This window comes from Ochotona princeps, chromosome 3 (genome assembly GCF_030435755.1).
Source record: "Ochotona princeps isolate mOchPri1 chromosome 3, mOchPri1.hap1, whole genome shotgun sequence".
Classification (NCBI taxonomy): Eukaryota; Metazoa; Chordata; class Mammalia; order Lagomorpha; family Ochotonidae; genus Ochotona; species Ochotona princeps.
The window spans coordinates 21322310-21344395 of NC_080834.1; the positions used below are offsets into that span (position 1 = coordinate 21322310).

At 36.3% G+C, this 22086-nt stretch overlaps 1 protein-coding gene across 1 annotated transcript in view; it reads right to left on the bottom strand.

The window, feature by feature from the left end:
• Nucleotides 1-22086, bottom strand: part of SI (sucrase-isomaltase) — a 154865-nt gene that overhangs the window by 106979 nt on the left and 25800 nt on the right. Inside the window, exons 19-32 of the mRNA XM_058661171.1 lie at nucleotides 21712-21768; nucleotides 21040-21164; nucleotides 16161-16249; nucleotides 14082-14131; nucleotides 13218-13388; nucleotides 11942-12097; nucleotides 8204-8410; nucleotides 6018-6172; nucleotides 4538-4706; nucleotides 3929-4025; nucleotides 3725-3837; nucleotides 3513-3638; nucleotides 1985-2113; nucleotides 704-814 (exon numbers count right to left, since the gene is read on the bottom strand). Coding sequence (XP_058517154.1) covers nucleotides 704-814; nucleotides 1985-2113; nucleotides 3513-3638; nucleotides 3725-3837; nucleotides 3929-4025; nucleotides 4538-4706; nucleotides 6018-6172; nucleotides 8204-8410; nucleotides 11942-12097; nucleotides 13218-13388; nucleotides 14082-14131; nucleotides 16161-16249; nucleotides 21040-21164; nucleotides 21712-21768 — 1755 coding nt within the window. The remainder of the gene's footprint in view (nucleotides 1-703; nucleotides 815-1984; nucleotides 2114-3512; nucleotides 3639-3724; nucleotides 3838-3928; nucleotides 4026-4537; nucleotides 4707-6017; nucleotides 6173-8203; nucleotides 8411-11941; nucleotides 12098-13217; nucleotides 13389-14081; nucleotides 14132-16160; nucleotides 16250-21039; nucleotides 21165-21711; nucleotides 21769-22086) is intronic.

The following is a 22086-nucleotide window of genomic DNA, read 5'->3' on the forward strand; positions in this document are numbered from 1 at the left end:
TGCGTCACAAATTGAGATTTTTAAAAATCTAACTATGACTGTATGGTTTGTTTCTTGATTACATTTCATAAAAGTCAATCAAAAGACTTGTGTACTTGTGGCCTGAATAGTACTTCTTACATCAAACATAATGGGCTACATTCTTTGCTCGTTAGGAATGTAAGTACAACTTTTGACAAAAGTTATGGTTAATTCAATGCTCCTTAGAGAATTACAATTGTTGGGACTGAAAGCCCATTTTTTTCCTGTTTTTTTCCCGTTTTCTAACGTCTATTTTTAATCCCTTGTACAGTTGTTCTTAATGAAGAACCCTGATTAGTGTATTTTAATAATTTTAATAATTAATATATCTTAAAATGGAGATATGCTAAAAAAAAAAGAGAGAATTACAATTGATTCAATGATTCTTACAATACAGAATAGTAAGTACTGATAGTACTAATAGAAGTTTCACAAAAGCAACAAAACAAACTAAAATGTAACAAGATACATTTTTTAAAAAGCAATATATCAGTATGATTTGTATGACTCTTTTGTGTGTATGACACTTGTTTCATCCCAAGAGTATGGAATACTATGTTATTAAAAAGTCCATTTTCTGTATATCCCTCCAAATATGTATTTAATGCTTTATAATGAAATATATGTCTTCAATAAAACCCATTTTACAACTTATTTTAGTTCAGAAATACCAATTCAATACCTTTGCCCAACAAATATCATTGGTATTAGGCCATTTGACGAACACGTCCTTTTCTTCCCCTCTTTCAAATGCAGGATAAGGCTCTGTTTCATTTCCTGAAATTGCTGGGTCCTGAAATTAAAAATGAAAAAGTACACAGATAGCAAAACTACAAACATTGGCTTGCTGCTGATCAACTTCATTTTCCATTCTTACATCTCCATTGCATTCTTCATGAAATTGTTAATCGGCACAAATATAGTGCTCTGGATAGATTATCATCCTAATTTCTTGAAAGAAGTAAGTCTAACAACTGAATAAACACATTAATTTTTATTTTAAATGACATTATTGCTTTGTTTTGTTTTAATTTCTTCAATGTGAGTACTGGTTGCACAGCTTACTTTCCACAACACATTGAAAGAATATTCTCCCCACTATATCACTCAATGAGGACCTTTTTTTTTAAGGATGAAAAACATCAGAGGTGAACCCACACAATTATTTGATAAATGGTTTGGAATAGAAAACTCTATTATCAGAGGCTGGTGCATCGATTAATAGAGGAAGCCTCTGCTTGTGGTTCCAGCATCCCACACATAAGTCAGTTCCAATTCCAGCTGCTCCACTTATGATCCCAGTTCCTGTCACTGTGCTGGAAATAGCAGTAGCAGATTCCCTAAATCCCTGGGCCCCTGTACCCACTTGGAAGAAGCTTCTGAGTCTTGGCTTCAATTGGACCCAATTCCTGCCACTGGGAAGTAAACCAGTGAATGGGAGATATCTCCCTCTCTGACACTCAAATAAAAATAAATCAATCTTAAGAAAAAAAGCTATCTATCATCACTTTGTGATCATGTCTTTAAAGAGTTGAGTTAGTAGCCTAAGTGAAAACCAGAAAGAACTGTGCCGTAGACATTTAGCTTTAACAAATATTTGTAAGCATATTGTCAAGCACAGAACAATTGTCCAGGTAAACAAAATGGAATTGTAATGGGAGAATGAATTTGATTTGAGAATAGAAGCCAGCTACATTGTTCTTTTAAGATTTAGTTATTTTTACTGGGAACAAAAGAGAGGCAGAGAGGCAGAGAGGAAGATTTTGCATCGGCTGATTCTTTCCCCAAACGGCTGTTGCAGCCGGAGCTGAGCTGATCCTGGCTCATGAAAGGCAAGGATATCCGCTACTAGGCTACTGTGCAGGGCCCACCAATTACAATTTTTTCCATTCAAACACTTCCCCATGCATCGTAGAAGAATTAATAAAACCAAAATAGTATTTGATAAAATACACATACTGACCAGGATAATAATATATCTCATCCCTCCTGCTCTTATTCTGTCAACCAGCTGAGGAAGCTCACGGAATTCATAACCAATTGTAAAGTCTAATTGTCTTTCCATGTAATTAATATCTGTGTATTGAACATCCTGGAATACATGAGAATTGTAGAAGCAGGTGAGAACCACGAAAACATGATGCATTACCCTCCATGATACTTTGGAAAGTGACAGCAGTGTTAAAGTATTAGTTCATACACACTTGACCCTAAAATTGAAGTAATCAAGTAATATGGTGCTCAAAAAGTTCATCATTTAAAGATGGAAAAAGACAAGAACTACTCTGTTTAAATGTTCTCTTTCCTAAGCGATATTTGTTTCAACTGAAACTTCTTCTAAATAAGAATTTTTACGTGATTTTCGAATGTTACAAGTAAGAACAGGATAAAAGGATTTAGGATAATTATGCTAATCAGAAAACAGCAATTACAGTAAGATACATTGCTCCATTTGGAAAAATTTAAAGTGAATGTGAGATAATTTTACATAAGCTCATTACTGGCAAAAAATAAATATAGGCAAATCTATCAATTATGGTGTTTATGTTTTATCAGCCAAAATCATTTGTGGCATAACAACCTTGCTCTAATAAATAAGCAAAGTATTGCTTATAAATAAGTGTTGCAAACACATTTAAATGGATGAATACTGACTTTATGACGGGGTCTCAAAAATATGGTATGTATTTTCTTTAACTGACATCAATTTTGATTTCTTATAATTGTTGTACTGGTGATGTAGTCGATCTTGTAATGGAAACCCTATCCTTTACAATATACTTTCATTTGTATATTTCTGTATCAACATGTACAAATAATTCACATAACATATTCTAAACTTTGAATTATATTAATTATATTACAAATAATAATGCTTTGTGATTTATTCTGAGTATTCTGAGCATAAGCTCTTGCATACCAAGAATTCTAGTTCCAATATTTAAGTGTTATCAAGACGATATGCACGATTTCTTAATTTTGCTTGAAAAATAATACAACTGCAAGATTTGCTCTTTGTGGACCAAGGAAGAGTTAGTTTTCAGAACATTGAGTTATCATTTTTGCAAAACCGCTTATTTTATATTTCAGGTTACTAAGCTATCAATTTTATCTCAGCACTCAGTTTTATCTCCAATGTCTTTGCTGTAATTTGTCTAATCAATCCACATAGAATGCTCTGAATTCTTCTCTAACATAAAAAGAGTGTATATAATATGTCTGGTTACTTAAGAAACCCAAAATTCATGAATAAAATGCAACCATGTGATGACTTTCTGAAGATGAATCAGGATCATAGATCTTGGGAGAAAAGAGAAGGAATGTTGTTAAAACTTCTCTTTCATAAGTATGTGAATGCATTATGTGAAAAACCTCACACCCAAGAATTAATGTGCTAATTGAAAACTAAGCACTGTTATTAGATCATAACCTAATCATTCTGATTCTCATAAATTGCAATTTCACATCGTCTTTTGAAATGATATACATACATATGGAATGCTGGCATTGAGCATCCCTTCATAGACCTCCTGGACCTGGGAAGTGTTTCTGTAGCCATAGCGACACAGTTGGAATCCCATAGCCCAGTAAGGAGGCATCACTGGACGGCCAATTACCTTTAAAAAAAAATTGTTTGTTAACCAAGATAATTATTTTTATCATGAAAAAAATATGATTTTACAAATGAAATATTCAGGCATACTTCATGGTATTGTTGTGTTGCAACTTCTGGAGTTGGGCCCAAAAACATATAAAAATCCAGGATTCCTCCAATGACACGATATGTTAGTCCTGGAGTTGGCATAAATGTAACATCTGAAAATTCAAAAATATGGTTATGTATTTATCTGTATATAATAATTTATCATATCTACAATATGATAAATTCAACAAATGGTGAGTTTACCCATCGCATTGCTGTTCAGTAACAGAACTCCATGAGCATAGCCATCATCTTCCAGGGTCATGTGGTAAGGATGAAACCCATAGGAATTCAGTTTGTACTGAAATTCAGAAAAAAAAATTCACAACATATGTTCAAATAAAGAGTAGCATACAAACCTAATTGGTAGTTTTCATACATATATATGTATATATTTATTAAGAAGCAAACTAAAAACACACAACTGTAGCTGTGACTTATGAAGGAAAACGTTGAAACCAAATCATTCCTTAAGAAGTGAAAAATCAATGGAAAACCTTGGCTGTTATTCTCCAAAAACTGGGAAGAACTATAGACATGACGAAGAATCCTGAATCGATTTGCCTTTACTAATCAGCCAAAACAGTGAAGCAACTGGATCAAAACCCGGTTTCTCCGTGTCAGGTAAATTATGTATCCTCTCCTCCAAATTTCACCTTAAGATAAGTTCTGTTTCTGTTTTCTAGAAATCTCTTGTGTTTCTGGAAATCACTGACTTAAACACTTAAACACTTAAATACAGGCCTACAGAAGCTGGTTGGGTCCTAGTGACATTGTTACTAGCCTAAGGGCCAGGCCAATGTTGGTACCTACACCAGGAGGCTGGTCTCTTGTGAACATGCCCCAGGTATGCCAGTTTAGATCGTGCTTAAATGTTGGGTGCTCTACTTCTCCAAAACCGTAGATGTATTGTGATGGCAGGCGAGTAGATATTTGGATGAACTGATCGTTAAAAGCAAAACCAGGCAGACAAGAATCCCAACTAAAAAGCAAAATGAAATAAGTAGGTTATTACAAAAATACAGAAAGTTGTATAATAAATAACAATAATTTTCTTAAGTGATCAGAAAAATCAATGATTTCCCTACATGAATAATTTTTCCAAGATGTCAAAATGAAAAAAAAATAAATAAATACTTCAGTCCATGTTATTTTAGCAACATTAAGGACTATAGCATCACATCTTGAATGTGAATAGTGAACCACAACATGATTATTATCTCACATGTTTTCTTTTGACAAGTATTTTCTGAAATAATACAACTAGGGGAAGGTGTTGTGCCAAGCGCACTAAACTGCTGTCCATTTCACTGGCACTCCGTACGTCAGTAATCTTGAAGTAACGTTGAATCTGCCTCTGGTACTCCTAATGGGGTTTCCAGCTCACGCTCTCAGAAAAGTAACGGGTAATGGGCCTGGTACTTGGAATCATACCAGATAAGTCAGGAACACACATGGAGTTCTAGAATCTTGATTTCAACCTTGCCCAGATCCAGCCATTGTAGACATTTGTGAAGTTGCAAAAAAATATTTCATTCTCTCTGTTCTCTCTCGCTTTCAAAAATGAAGCTAATACATTATTTACCCAGGAACTTAAATCTTGATTATCCTGCCCCATGAAATAATCACAATACATTTATTCTACATATCAGATAAAATCAACTCCACAATGAACTTTAAATGTAATAAATATTTTCATTTCGAAACCAAATACAACTTTCAATGGCTTTCATCTTGATTTGTATTTATGCAATTGCTGTATGTGAGGAACTTTGTTATATATAATGTATTTTTAAAATTTTTTCTGTTTCAATGATTTATTTATTTTTATTGCAAAGTCAGACAGACAGAGAGGAGAGACAGAGAAGAAGATCTTCCATCCAATAATTCACTCCCCAAGTGACCACAACGGCCAGCGCTGTGTCAATCCGAAGCCAGGAACCAGGAACCTCCCCCGGGTCTCCCACACAGGTGCAGGGTCTCAAGGCTTTGACTGTTTTCCCAGGACACAAGCAGGGAGCTGATGGGAAGCGGGGCTGCGAAGATTAGAACTGGCGCCCATGTGGGATCCCGGTGCGTTCAAGGCAAGGACTTTAACCGCTAGGGCACGCCACCTGACCCCTAATTTAGCAAATTTTAAATTTTCAGTTATTTAACACAAAGATAATACCACAAAGTTATGAGCTTTTAGTATGAAAGAGTTTAGCATATTGAAAGATTTCATAATCATTAATTTCCTTCCCAAGACTTAAAAAAAAAAGAAAACTACATGTGAAACATTTCTATCACTTACATGACTTTTCCTGTGCTTCTCCGTCGAATCTGAATGCCAAAAGGATTTTCTTTGATTTCAACATCATACAGTCTGTTTTGTTGGCTGCTGGTTGGAGTGGCTGGGATGTCTAATGGCACTGGAACTTCATATCTCTTATTTTGGGGATCAAAAATCTGTCGTACAGAAATGATCAAAATAAGTATGGTTTTGTCTGCTAAAACAGCATGAAAATACTAAAGTCATTCAAACAGTGCTTCAAATAAGCATATTTAGAATTGCTTCCCATGTAATCATTAGAATACCTCACACACTTGTGTGGAATTACAAACACACATTTATAATGACATCACATTGACATTCAGTATTATGCCTACTTAAAATTACTTGTGATTCATTTTCCATATAATGAAAAAATCACAAGCAAATACTCACTGGCTAAATATTCCATTTGATAGATATGCGATAATTGTTTATTTCATACTAGACACAGAAGTTATTCTATCATTTTTTGTCATATATATTATTCTAAAACAAGTGCTAATGTTATTTTATATTCATTCATGTCTATTTCTTCAGCAATGTTTTAGAAGCAATGGCATTTGGGTAAGAATTATTATTTTTTAATTCTTGATAGTTTTTAGAAAAGTACTGTATTTGTTGTACTAATAAATAGTTCCACTAATGCATCTTCTAACATGAACTCATTACATGTTTTAAAAGCCTGCTTTTAACTGGTTAACTTCATTTCTTCCCACCTAATGTTGTTTATGGCATTTATGATGGTGGTGCAATAGGGCATCTTGTATAGCAATGTCTTAAAGTCTAGGATTGTTGACTGTTGTTGGCGCCATGACAACATTGTCTAGCCATACAGTCTCTGGAATGGTCTTCCTACTTAAGTCATTCATGACTGTATTTTATTTCTGATAAGAAGGAGCTGCTTTCTATATGATTATTCAATATTCACACTTTGATTTCTTTAGATCTTCATATTTTCTTTGGTTTTAGGAAATTTTAATTTCCAGCCTTATTTTTCTGTGAATAAGAAATCTTACTCATTTCTTGACTGAGTTCGAGTGCATTATGTTAAATCCACACCAGAAAATTATTTTCATGAAATTATATTAAAACATACTTTGTTTTATTTTTATGTAAAAATAATTAGTTTTTAACAAGTTCACTATGGTTTGTAGTTAAAATTCTATTAATATAATGATATTTCCCTCATCCCTTCCTCTCTCCTTCCTCACCTGTTTCCTTTTTAGTGTGGCACTGTGATTAAGTCGTATGCGAGAATGCCATCAGAGCTCAGCTCCAGCCATCATGGTCACAGGGATCGAATCATTGGATGAAGATCTCCCTCTCTGTCTCTCCTCCTCTCTGTCTAACTGACTTTACGATAAGAAAATAAGTAAATCTTTTAAAAAGTGTAGAGTTTTATCAGTGAGATTTATTCAATCTTGGATCTGTGCTCTGAAAGATATTTATTAGCCAAAAACGCTGCTAAATTTTATTCTATAAATGTTTGATTTCTTTTTTCATGCAACTCAGTCTAAATTTTTTCAGCATACAATTTGAGGCAATCAACTTTTCTATATGAGTTATTCTATAATTTATCATTCTAATAACTCTAATTGCTCATTTTTCTATTTAATGCTTTTTGTATACACCTTATTATGAATAATTATACACACTTGATTATATATATATATGAGCAAGTACCAGTAACCTTTCAAAAAGTCAATATAAACTGTGCAGTTTTATAGAATCACATTCATCAAGCTGATATTAACTTTAACATTATGATAAAGACCCAAACATCTAATTTTTGTAAAATCTTTGTCTCAAAAAATGGTGAAGCCTTGGAATAATTCATAAATTTTGTATTATTATTATAGTTGTACTTCTCCATTTTTCTAATTTTGCCTTGTGTGTTTTATAGAATGTGTTTTATAGAATGCTTTATTTTTCATTTTTTCTTTTCTTTTTAATATTATTTTCATAGTTGAGCAGGATACATCCTCATATTGGTCTCTTTGTAGTTTGGGGAGGGTCAGATATGGAGTAAAGTGAATGGCACAAATAGCTCTTTTTTCTTCTTCTTCTTTTTCCTACTGTATCTATAGTGGAGCATGGAGAAAGGGCTGCTTCTTTCTGTCAAAACACATCAACACCAAGGAAGGAACGATCTATTGCAAGCATACCTTGAATTGCACCATTTCATTTTTGTGGTATTTCACCTCCACACGAAGTGTTGAAATGGGTACAGAAGGTAGAGTTACTCGGGCACTTGCAGCGTTGTACTGGAGATCAGCTGTTATACCCGTCGGTGAATACTGGATTGAGGTCACTGAATAAGGGTTGTGGTCTACAGGGAGATAGCATTCAGGCTCCTGAAAGTTTACTGTGTCCTAAAATGACAGCACACAGACATTGCCAGAAATTGTGAGATTATAGCATTCAACTCCTATATGTGTGTGTGTGTGTGCGTGTGTGTATAAACTAACATGATTTAATGTGTGCATTTTATAGGTTAGTACTAAAATGAAATACCAATCACAACAGAAAATGTATATCATACGGTGAGACACCATACACTGAAGCGTCATGCGAGACATTTATGTTTTGATTACATATATATGCATCAAGAGGATCAAAAGCAATGTTTTCAACTCAAATGAGAAAAACATGTCATGTTGATTTAAACAAAATAAGGCCACCGTTCTTAAACTTTTATCCCGTGCTTCTTTCTACTTCGTATAAACTTTTATTTTTCCTACACTAACAGCCCTGTAACAATCCTTGGAGTTCTTTTCATCTGCTTATAAGGATACCACAGCATTCGTTAATCCTCACATTGGTCAATTATACACTGACAAAGTTTTAAAATAAGAATCCTGTCTTAAGTCTCAGACTGGATAAAGTTTACACAAAATTGGAAACTAATACTCAAGAAAAAGAATGACTTCTATAAATCTCGTTTTCAATTCCAAAACCACATGTCTTGGGGAAAAATATTGTCCTCTACAAACAAAGCAAATCTGTAATTCTGCCATTAATTGTGGGTTGTGGAATACACTGAAGTATAGAACTCTCCTTGGATGATACCTAAAGATCCAATAGTTTCTAATGATGCAATCATATTTCACCCCGTTTCTTCTGTCACTATTACACTTCCCACTTAATATTTTAATTTCTTCTCTTTCCACCAACTGTCCATCGCTGTTATTAACATCAACAAATGTTTTCTCTTGTTATTCTGACATAGAAACACCAAATAACTAGAACAAAAATCAAAGGACTAAATATATTTAGGGCCTTGCCTAGTAGCCTAGCAGTTAAAGTCTTAGCTTGCATAATCCAGGATCCCATATGGCCACTGGTTCATGTCCCAACTGTTCCACTTCCCATCCAACTCCCTGCTTGCAGCCTGGGAAAGCAGTTGAAGGTGGCCCAAAGCATTGGGTCCTGCACCAACCTGGGAGACCCAGAAGAGGCTCTTGGCTCCTGGCTTTGGATTGGCTCAGCTCCAGTCATTGTGGCCACATGCGGAGTGAACCAGTGGAGGGAAGATATTTCTGTCTCTCCTTTTCTCTTTATATCTGCCTTTCCAATAAAAAAATTATAACTATTACATCTATTTACTCACCATTCTTCCCCTATTACAGTGTGTATTGCCTGACTTTTATCCTAGTTCTGTCACTTTATTGTGTGACCACCTCCACATCTCCTTGCCTTAAAGTATACTTGTCTCTCAATTCTCCCCTCTTTTCCATTACTAATATATTAAAAATATTATCCTTAATACCATTAAAATTGCATCATTCATGTCTAAAACCTCAATGACTTTACTAACTACTGTTCCATATGCTTTTTCCCAGAAAAAGAAATATTTATATTTATCTTTATTTGAAAGGAAGAGTTTTCAAGAGGAGAGGCAGGGAAAGAGGTTTTCCATCTCTTTGATTAACTTCCAAATGTCCCTAAGGGCCAGAGTTGGGAAGGTCCAGAGCCAGGAACCAGGAGCCTCTTCTGCCATGCTGTGTGAGTTCAATGGCGCAAGGACTTGGGGCATACTCTACTACTCTCCTAGGTCATAATCACAAAGCTGGATCAGAAAGACAGCAGCCAAGATATGAACTGATGCCCCGGTAGGATGACAGTGCCTTACGCAGAAGCTGAGTTTGCTATGCCATGGCTTAGGTTGGTTCACCACTCTGCTTACTTCACTAATGTTTTGTCTCCTGGTTCTCACTTGGACCCACTCTCATCAAGCTTTGTCCATTGAAATAGTGTTCAGCACTGTCACTTGTCTTCCAAAACGTTGTATTAACATTTTATCCCAGAGGAAGATTTATATTCCTATTGCTTGCTTAAGTGATTAACCTATACTCTTTGTTTCCCTTTGTCTTTGCAATCTTTTGCTGGTGTTCTTTCCCGTATGCACTGACCTCCTGTCCTCATCTGTCATTCTACACGTATTTCTTTTACTTCCTTGTACTTCAGTCCCTTTCATATGGAATAGTATTTCATTCCTATCATTCTTATTTTTAAAAACAATCATCAACAGATTGTTTCTTTCCTTCCAGATTCCCTGCTATTTTCTTCTGCCAAGCTTATCTAACATCCTATTTAATTTTCTTATTATTTTTTGTGTCCTGTACTAAAATGAAAATTGCATTAGGATTTTTTCAAAAATTTTAGTTACATGGAACACCTAGAATATTGTACCAATCATTAGACTGTCTATTGAATGAATCAATAAAAGTAGCTATGATCACAGAAACATGACAGAGTAATATTTACAACATAATTAATTCAGTAGCCTTATGCTAAGCATCTTAATACAAAAGCCTAATCATTATTTGACCCAAGAATCTGTAGCGCACTTAAATGCTAACTAACAGTGCAGGGAAAGGTAATTTTTATACGCATATATATTAGATGTTTGTGGATCAGATATTTGGCTCAGTGCTTAAGACATTATTCACATTTGGGAAATATATTGCTGATTTGAACTTTATAATAGCTAGCAAAATGGGAGTCCGCAGTGAAATCATATTCAATTTATTCCATCAAATAGCTAATCTGGACTCATGTCCCAAGGCTCAGCTATAGCTTGGCTCAGCCCTGAGAGTAACAGGCATCTGGGACTCAACCAGAAAACCTCTCTCTTTCTCTCTCTCTCTCTCTCTCTCTCTCTCTCTCTCTCTCTCTCCCTTTCCTCTTCTCTCTTTCTGAGTAAATATGCATTCTTTAAAAAAAACACTTATAAGTTTAGGATGAATTTTTTCATCATGCTGCAAATTCATTTACATGTTAGATGCATGTATACATACAGTCAACCCAATAAGAAATAGATTTGACTGAAGTTCTACAATTTGAAGGGAATATATGAGAAAAACGAAAAAAATAAACTTCTCTATTTGATCCCTTGATTTCAGAATTTTTTTTTTAATTTCTCACATTTTTCCTATAGTTCCCCAATATTTTTTGAGGCTAAAGGTACACTGATTTATCAAGGAAGAAGGAAGAATGAATGCATATGAGTTCATATAAATGTAGATAATTGTGGATGTTACTAAATTCTCAATAATTTTAACACAATTTTTTTATAACATTAAATAAATATTTTACTGGTATAATATATTATAGATATGAGCCAGCTAAACACAGCTAGCACAACAAAGTGCAATGAAATTATATTTTATCAATAAAGTCAAGAGGGTTTGGAAAGCAAACTTTTATTTATTACTTCTATTTAGCCTGTTTTTTCACCAAACTGTTTCTTATGAGAATTTATGAAGAAAATGATGAATTAACTATTGCAGATTCTTATTTTTTATTACAAGGGACTCTCTATATGCAGAATGAATAGTAAAATCCACTTTGAAATGGCTGTGTGAAAACATATCACGAAATAGAGTTAAAATTCCCATTACCTGATCCCATATGCACCCACGTGCAACGCACTTCTGTTGAGTTGCAAGGTCAGCATCTGGATAACACGTAATCTTCTCTGTTGGTAAGAAAATTTGGTTCCACTGAATGCGAAAACTGGTTCCGAGGTTAAAGCTGAGACCATTAATCAACAAAACCTTTGAAGACAAAGCAAAAGGAATGTTGATCTCTGACCACTGGACAACCTTTGAAATAGTTCAAAAATTTCCAAATGTGGTAGCCATGATGAATTTTTAAAACAAACTATTAACATTTTTGCAAATCCCTGAAGAGTGGAGTAGAATGCAGAACAATCCCTCTCCAGTTCACCTGGCTACAATCCGAAAACGGGAAGATGATGGGAGATTTTAAAACACCGTTAGGCAGCATTATTTTAAAATCTAGACACTAGCTTGAGTCTCGGTTCTGCCAATTAGCGCTGTTGACACTCTGTAGAAATTTTATATTCTAAATTATTCTGTTTCCTCCATTGTAAAAAGGGGATAATAATCCGATCTAAAAGAGACTGCTGCACACAGAAGGAGCTGTGGAAATTGAAACACCTGTGGCCTACTCTTGAAAAACACAGCTCATTCCCCACCACACCCAGAGACGGGAAAAAGACAGATTATATTTCTTTCCTTCTTTCCCTGATTTTATCACTGGAATGTTAAGGATCAATTTAGATGGACATAATATGGTATTACACAAAACAAGAGGTCATATCTATAATCATATTAATATACTCACATAATATGTAATTATTTCTATCATTGACACATTGTAAAGTTATTTTTGATTGCTGTATTTATATCTTAGGAATAAAATGACAAAGAATATCCTGACAACATATTTTTTCTGCTTAGTTTATTTTTGATATCGATGGTGAAAAAAGTGCTAATGACTAATACTTAGGAGAGAATAAAATTAGGAGAGACAAACAGCTTAGGGTCCTTTTAATACTGAACTCTAAATACAAATTCGGGTGAGCAGCAATGTAATTTTGGCAGAAAAGTGGAAGAGATATAAATAAGAGGAACTAACAGATAGGAGGGAGGGAGAGAAGAAAAGTTGAAAGAACAAGAAGGAAGAGGGGTGGAAGCAAGGCAGGGAGGGAATTAAAAATGACGGGAATTAAAAATCAAGGGCAGAAGGGAGGAAGGGAGGGAAGAAAAAAGGCACCATGTTGAAGGAGGACAAATAAGAATCTTGAATTGTTAGATAATATTAAAGATAAGACTATCTGACTGCTAAGACATTTTCAGACACCATACTCACCTGATTGGAGGGATCGTAGGTGAAATTATTATGTGTATTCATGGCCTGTTCATTTACTCCCACGGAAACTTCATTAACTGTTTGTGTCAACCCAAGAACTTTTACAGTTTCAAATGCTAAGCTTTCTCCTTCTGGGTATGATGACTGTGTGCATGTGGCAACCAGAGTGTTCTAGACAAAAAAGGAAAAAGCAGCAATAAGTAGTATCTAATAGTTCTTTAGAGGTAAACCTGATGTATCAATAGAAAGGATCAACAAGGAAGGAGCTTTTCATCTGCCTCTATGCCACCTGATGCTCCCTTACCCAAACTGGATCTGTTAATATAATCACTCCTAGTAGCATATTTTTGGCATAATTGTCATTAACTTTATTTTCTGAAATGCTTTAAGTTCCTCATAATGAAACTTCTATACACCCCCTCATATTCCAGTCCTAATATTCATGAAGAATATTAGCTTTGACAAAAATACAAATAAATGCAATATGTAATACACAGATATTAACTAAGCAACATTTAATTTTCCACATAGACTATTTATCTTCAATTTGTTGGAATTACTGCTACAGTTGTTATCTTAAAACCATTTCATAATATATAAAATTATTTTTCTAACGCATTATTTTTTTTTAAAATCAGATACAAAAATCTAAAGCCTTTCATGCAACAACTGCTGGTTATGAATTCAGCATTTACTTATAAAATTGCAATATCATAATTTGTTTTAAATGCCATAATTTAAGTTTCACTTTGTTTTCCACTGGAATTTGAATTTGGGATATCCTCTCAGAAAATCCATAATAAAACAGAAGATGAGATATTATGCAAATGTACATTTAACTGTGTGTCCAAAGAGAATACTTACATCAGAAACTGAAAATGTATAAAAGATGTAGGTGCCATCTTCTATGGTACCTGAAATTAAAGAGAAAATTAACATTAGTCAAAATGTAATCTTTTTTTTTTACCTATTTACAGTTATTCTACATTCAGAGATGTTAACATCAGCACTATTAACTCATTGTGACCACATGCATTTAGATTGAACATAAATTTGTCATTAAACAAATAGCACTGGAATTTTTTCGAAGAAAGAAAGTAATGAAAATATTGACATAACTTAATTTCCCATGCACTATTGGAATTTAACCTTCCAGACATCATCTGCAATATTCCAGAAATCTAGGGAGGGGAAATGTTTTTCAAAGGACATATGGATAAATTTGTTGTCTTGTTTAGTGTCAACATCTTATTCTTTCCATAGAAGCAAATCTTGCAACAATGAATTTTCCTTAGGAAGTCATGCCAAGGCACAATTTTATTTTATATCATTTGGTTGATCTTTTTCTTTATTTGGGCAGAAAATAATAAATCTGGACACATGTTAAATTTTAAATCAATATTAAACAGAGGTTGATAAGAAAATGCAAGAAAATTATATTCTGCATCATATAAATTGTGTTTTAGCAGCATGTTTAATAGAAATTGAGGATTATCATTAATATAATTTAAAGGACATACAGTCTGAAAAGAAAAGAATCCTAGAATTTATATACAATAATTTCAGTAACATTATTTGCAATAATTCTAATCAACCTTAATAACTCAAAATAGAATCAAAAACAAAACCAAATGTAATTTACTTATTTCTATATTTATGATCTTATTATCAGATACATGTGATTTTATTTGTCCTTAAATGCACCTAACATATAGATATTATATCACATATCTGATCAAATCATATTCTTCATGCTGTAATCACATGTTTGCATGACAGTCAGCTGAATACTGCTAAGCAGGAAACACTTTGAGTATAATAACCTAAGAGAGTTTATTCATGTGTGCTTAGGCCTCAAGGAGTTTAAGAGCTTTCAAGCTAATGTCCTCGGAGTAGAATGGGGAAATAGAGAATGACAGAGAACTGTGTGTGTGTGTGTGTGTGCAGTAAATAAACAAATTGTAATATATCCTCTCAATCTTGGTAAATACTTTTAGTTGAGTAAATGGAGAATCATGCAATTATTTTGAGTAAAATTGTATTCAATTCTTAAATATTTCTAAAGTATTATTTTGCTTGGGATTATTATGCTTTCCAAACTAATAATGTAATAAATAACAATGAATTACTATTGTTTCTAAAATATTATATTGATAAATTTTGCGCAAAATGGAGGCTTAAAAATGCTTGCACTGAGCCCAGTACAAAGGCTCAGTGGCTAAATTCTACCCTTGCAAGAGTCCAGACAACATATAGGCAGAGGTTCCTGTCCTGGCTGCTCCACTTCCCATCCAGCTGCCTGTGTGTGGCTTGGGAAGGCAGCAGAGGATGGCCCGAATCCTTGGGACCCTGCACTCAGGTGGGTGACCCGGTAGAAGCTCCTGGCTCCTAGCTTAGATCTGCTCAGCTCTGGAAGTTATGGCCATGTTGGGAGTGAAGAAGGAGACAGAAGATCTTTCTTTTTGTCTCTCCTTCTTTGTGCAAATCCGCCTTTCCAATGAAAATAAATACATCCAAAAAAGAAAAAAAAATCTTACACTGACAAAAACTGTGCACTACGACCAGAGATCTACTGTGGTAAGTAATGTTAAATATAATGATGACACTGGGGGAGGTATTGCATAGATTGAGAGCAAAACCAAAACAATAGCAAGTCTACTTGTGAGAAAGAATAAAAATCTCCACTTTAAAACGTTCACATTTAACATATATATGTATAAAATAATAATTTTACAACATACAACATAGACAAAAATAGATGCTTTAACTCTATATAACTCATTTAGAAATGTAAATTCCATAAGGTAAATTAAAAGCCAAAGCAGATATAAAAATTCAGAAATTAAAAATAAAAACTTTCAGATGAATACAAACATCATAAAAAATGGCAAATTTTCCCTTTAAAAAATTAAATATTCAGAAGAATAATGATTTGGTATTTACCGTTAGTCTCTCCATCATCCCAGAAAAAGTCCCCTGTTGCTGCATTATTGTCATCTAATGCAATGATAAGTCCCAGGGGATTCAAACGGCTGTTGAGCAAAATTAAATGCATACATAAATAAAAATACATGCATAATCGTAAAATACTCTGAAAATAAGTCAATTTAAATGGGAGAGGTTGAAGTTCTGCACCTATTTAAGAACTCATTTTAGTACATAATTATATGCATTTCCATTAATAAATTTATCATTATCAAAAATAGGTTAAAGTAAAAGAAGTTATACACTTAGATAATAGTGGAAAGAAACATGGTATATAGTTAATACTGATTTTTTTGAAAGTCAATACAGGTGCAAAATTTAAACAGCATATTTCAATTCACATCGGGAAAATTAAATGAACCTTACAAATACACAATTAAACTGGAATAATATTAAATCATAGTGCATTTATTCAAATTTCATACAAACAATAATAAAAATGAAAATCAAATATGTTGGATGTGTAATGAGATATTTTAATATCACAAATGAAACAAATTACAATAAAATAGATATATGATTAATATGCTATTACTCATTTCATATTACCATGAAACAATGTCCCTGAAGCTAAAAGATCCTGGGAACTATTTGATAATGAATGTATTCTTTCCAGAATGTAGTTGTCAATGTGAATGTTTCTGTTATTCAATGCTATCCTATGGTATACCTACACAATTTAATGATATCAAAATGATTACTAACAGTTTGATTCACTCATTGTGGGACAGGCACATTTAAAAGTGTAGGAGATAAAACTGGAAAAATCAAATAATGCTTCCATAGGTCTTATGGTATAGGTATAGGCACATGAGCAAATGTGAAAAAGTGAAACAAGAACTATACGTATAATATTGGACAGTCTTCACGTTACCAAAGACCAGAGCAGCTGGGTGAAGTCCAGCACGAGCATTTGGTAGGGCACCGTCCCCGATGGGAAAGGCGATGAGTTCAAAAGCACATCCATGACCCTGCGCTCCAAGTGAATGCTGTCACTCGGAGTATCAGAACTTCCAGCTGTCTCATTTTTTTCTAAATATCTCTGGGAATTTTCTATTAATGAGCAAATTCATTCTTTTTTTATTTTTTTCCCAAACTGAAATGCCCACCCCATTTATGAGCCTAAAATCATCTTAAGAGAAAGAAAATCATTTATTATCTTGCATTAAAAATCTGTATGTGATGTTAACTTACATAAATTATATGACAAATACTAACATTAAATATTTCATGGAGGGACCCAATGTGATGGTTCATTGGCTCCTTGCCTTGCAAATGTCGGGATCCCATATGGTTGCTAGTTCGTTCCCTGGCTGTTTCACTTCCCATCCAGCTCCCTGTTTGTGGCCTGGGAAACCCATAGAGGAGAGCCTGGGATCCTGCACCCACGTGGGAGACCCAAAGAGGCTCTGGCTCCTGACTTTGGATTGGCTCAGCTCCAGCCGTTGCACTATTTGGGGCGTGAACCAACAGATGTAAGATCTTTCTCTGTTCTTCTCTCTGTAGATCTGATCTGTCTTTCTAATAAATAAATAAATAAATACATAAATAAATTTTTAAAAATGTATTTGGAACCAGAGATTATTTTCAGTTCTGCATACTCTAGAGAGAATATGAATTGATTTGAAATGCAAGAAATATGTATCTAATTAGGTTCATTTTATTATTCAAGATATTTTTAATCCAAGTTGGAGATACTGCATAGCTTGTCCTGTACTTAGGCAAGTGTTACACTTCTGAGAGGAAACTAGCCAATTAGTGGCTGGAATTCTAGACCTGGTTGATGCCAAACCTGTGTTAACCCTATGAGTTACTAGCATAAATCCCTAATTCTATTTTTTTTAAAGCTATGTCAGAAGTCCAGGGATATCGGATCAGGATACACCACCCCGTACTCCAGGCATGTTGCCCTGCTGTGCATCCAGTGACTTCGGGGAACTTTCCAGAAGCTGCTTCAATCACAGGTACATGAGGAAACTCCCACAGGGTGCTATAGAGGGGGAGACTGGAGAACAGGTCCGAGTCTGGACAAGGCATCCACCCCCACGGGAGATGTGAGCTGAGCTAAGCAGCATTGCCTGCTACCTGCTGGCAAGTACAAAAGCTGGGGGTGGGGCATTACTGCCTGGGCTTGGCTGCAGTACCCTGCCATGAGTGTTGGTGCAGTGGTAGACCATGTCAGGTGGGGTGGCAGCAGCAGCACCCACGAGAATGTGAGATAAGCAGACCAGGGAGCAAATTCTGTAGGGGATTTAAGGCACCCTTCTGAGCAACGGCAGCACCCACTGGTTTGCATAAGAGCTGGGGGTCTTGAAGGGCTCAGCCAGGCTGGACTGAGGATCTTACCAGCACTCATGAAACCTCCCCTGCTGGGCTGCAGTTTCCAGTGGAGAACATGGGAGCTGGGGCTACTTGTGGGTCAGGCAAGGCTGCAACTTCTGCTGACATGCGCAAGAGCCCGGACAGGGTGTAGGTCACACAGGGCAGAGCTAGGCTGTAACACCTGCTCACAAGAGCTAGGCTACAACACCTGCTCACAAGAGCTCACACGGGTGTGGGACAGGTCAGGTGTACTGCAACTTCCATTGACACATAAAATAGCCAGACTCCTAGGGCTGGAACAACGTCACAACTGGCTAATCTTCCACCTCCAAGCACTGAGATCCCATACGGGCACTGGTCGTGTCCCACCTGTTCCACTTCCAATCCAGCTCCCTGTTTGTGGTTTAAGAAAGCAGTGGAGAGACCCTACACCTGTGTGGGAGACCCAGAAGAAACTCCTGGTTCCTGGCTTCAGATTGGCTCAATTCTAAGTGAACCAGCATATGGAGCATCTTTCTCTCTCTTTCCTTCTTTCCAATGAAAACAAATATTAAAATAGTAATAATAATAATACAGGCTGGGAATGGGCTTCATGGATGAATTCAGTTGTCTCTGCTGCAAGGTTTCAGCTGTCTAAGCCAAAACTGGTGGTAAACCAGCCTGGGCATGGTTGAAGAACTCATTGCTTGCATGTGGGCTGGATCTAGGGGTATACTGGACAGGGCTAGACCCCAGCAGCAGCTGCGGCTTGTGCCAGAATGGATGTGGGACAGGATGGGCTGGGTTGTGACCTCCACTGGGTCACATGACAGCCAGGTATCAGGGAGGGCCAGACTGGATTAGGCTGTAGTATCCTTCGGCACACACAAAATCCAGGACTGGGAGCAAGCCTGTTAGGGAAACTTAGACTGCAGCTCCATGTGGTAAGAATAAGAGCTGGGGCTGAGGGCAGGCCATGCCAAGAAAGGTTGTAACATCTGTCAGCTGCCATGTGGGTTTGGTCTGTGGTTGGGCCTGCCTGGGCTAAGCTGCGACACCTGTTAGAGCTTGCAAGAACCATAATGGACAGGCTAGGCAGCAGGACCAGCAGGCAAGTGCTGGGACTGAGTAAGGGTCATGTCAGGTTAGACAACAGTATCACCTGGCATACAGAAATCCTGGGATGGGAATGGGCCTGGTGGGGGAACTGTGGGCACTGCCCAGCTGGACTGTAGCTCCTGCTGGTGAACATCAGAGCCACGGTGGGGAGTGGGTCAGGTTGGGTAGGTTGGCAACACATGCCAGGAAACATGTGGCTGGGCATGGGAATCATTTGGGCTGGACTAAGCTGCAGTACCCATGGGTGTGTAAGAGCCAGACAGGATTTGGGCTGGGTTGGATGAGGCCTCAGCACAAACCAGAAACTACAAAAATTGAGGCATGGGGCAATGAAAAGGGGTTGTGGGGGGAGTTGGTAACTGTTATTGAGAGTCAGCCTGTCTAGACATGGCACCCACTGGTGTGTGAAGACCAGGACTGTGGTGGGTAGGCCTCAGCTAGGCAGCAGCACTGTCAGTTTGCATGAGAGATGGGGCTAGGAGCAGAAATAACCTGGCAGCTACATCCACTGGTAAGTTTGATGGCTGATGTGGCTGACAGAACATGACCCTTCACTGCCTGGTACAGATAAGAATCAAGTCTAAGGTCACCTTAGATGAGGCTTCTTGGGGACTACCCAATAGGATCACTGAACTCAAACCTCAGGCACAGAAAAAAATCCGACATATATGGTCCGACCTTGGTGCTTAAGCATCAGGACTAGTTCTCTTAGATGCCTGTGCAGTGGACTGTGGGCCAAAAGCACATGGAGGACATGACAGTCAGCTCCTCCAGGTCACCAGAGGATGTGGAAGGCAGAACAGGTTGGACCACTCTCCTGGTCAAGTTTTGCAGCAAGTGTTTGGGTCTCTGAACTCACTAAGGTGGACTTGGTCAGCCAGCAGCCCTTGGAAAGGTTTTTTTTTTTTTTTTTTTTCCCAGCCGCAATACAAAAAAGCCGACAATATCTCTAAACTATCAAATCCACTCAAGTAACACTGTAGCATATTTTTTTTCCCTACTTGGGGTCCCCTCATCCCTGGGTGTGGATGTAGTTTGACAGCAAAGAGCAGGGTCCTCCCTTTCACCTCTCTCTGGACACAAGAGGAAAAACAGAAAAACAACTAAAACATTTGTCCCACCCTCCTTCCTCCAGACCTTGACCTTCTGCAACCTAATCAGATGCCCAGATGGGCATGCATCTTCCTCAACTATGCAACACCACTCAAAACCAAAGAAAAAAACACAAATTTTAACAATTTATAACACATTTATATAACTTGATATTTTCATATGCTATGATATTTATACTTGAGTGCTAGCATTCTGTGTCCAATATTTCTGGTAAAAAAAAATAAAATGAATGTCTAACTTTTAGTAAAGCTATAAAAGAGGAACACGCTTAGGTTTCATATCTCTGCTCATAGTGTCTGTGTACCTTGCCGTGGTTGTCACGTCAGGTTCCTGGGTGGGGATGATGTATCCTCCGCGAAGATGCAGCCCTATTTTGTCAGCTGGGAGACTCATGTCAACACGCTGTCCTCTCCATGGTCGTCTTGCACCCTAAATGTTGAAAGACAAAGCGATTTTTAATATTAGGAATTTGAGCTGCATATTATGAGAATTAAAATTTGCAAACCGAAACAATTTTAGTCATAAGTAACTGATATCACCTGAGTGAATATCAATGTACTGCTTTTTAGCTTTCATAGAAAATTCTTCTTTTAAGCTTACTGAATAAAGCAGAGGAAAGTGATTCAACTTTATTAAAAAGCCCAAGTGTTGACATAAATCAACTGCTTTCTGCAATAATTATCAAAATCGTTCACTCATCCAGCCTGGAATGTTTTCACTTAGTCATTTCCTTAGAAAACGACTCCTTAGAAAAGTACTCCTTTTATTTCCATAATTTTAATGAGCTTATCTTTTCATAGTAAAAATGATAACTTCCCATTGAAGAGTAGATCATATGAAAGATATAGTCACATAACTCTGTGTAAATTTCTCAAATTTTGGAACTTATTTTATGGTATTACACGTTCTACAGTGACATGCACCAATGCCTGGAAGTGTAATTACTGTGAGCCCATTGGTACACAGAAGCACTTACTGTTTCGTAATCATACCAGACCGCGTCAGGGATGTAGGCGCTCACTGTCTCTGCTCCCTAAAATTAAAAAGAATGCTCTTGTTTTTATAAAATGCATCATCATCAACAACCATACACTTCTTAAGCGATATCTTGGTTCTCCATAGCTACAGAGAGAGGACTCCTCCGTGTTATTCATCTCCAATATTTACCACAGGATTGGATTCAACAGAGAGTTTTGCAAGGTTTAGATAATATTATAATAGTGAACCCAAAACTGAGCCAAAGCTACAATTAGTTTAGGTCAAAACTAAAATAATGCATGCATGCATTATTACGACTGTACACAGTATCGACAATGTCAATAATTGAAGACACATTGAAGTATGCATCTCT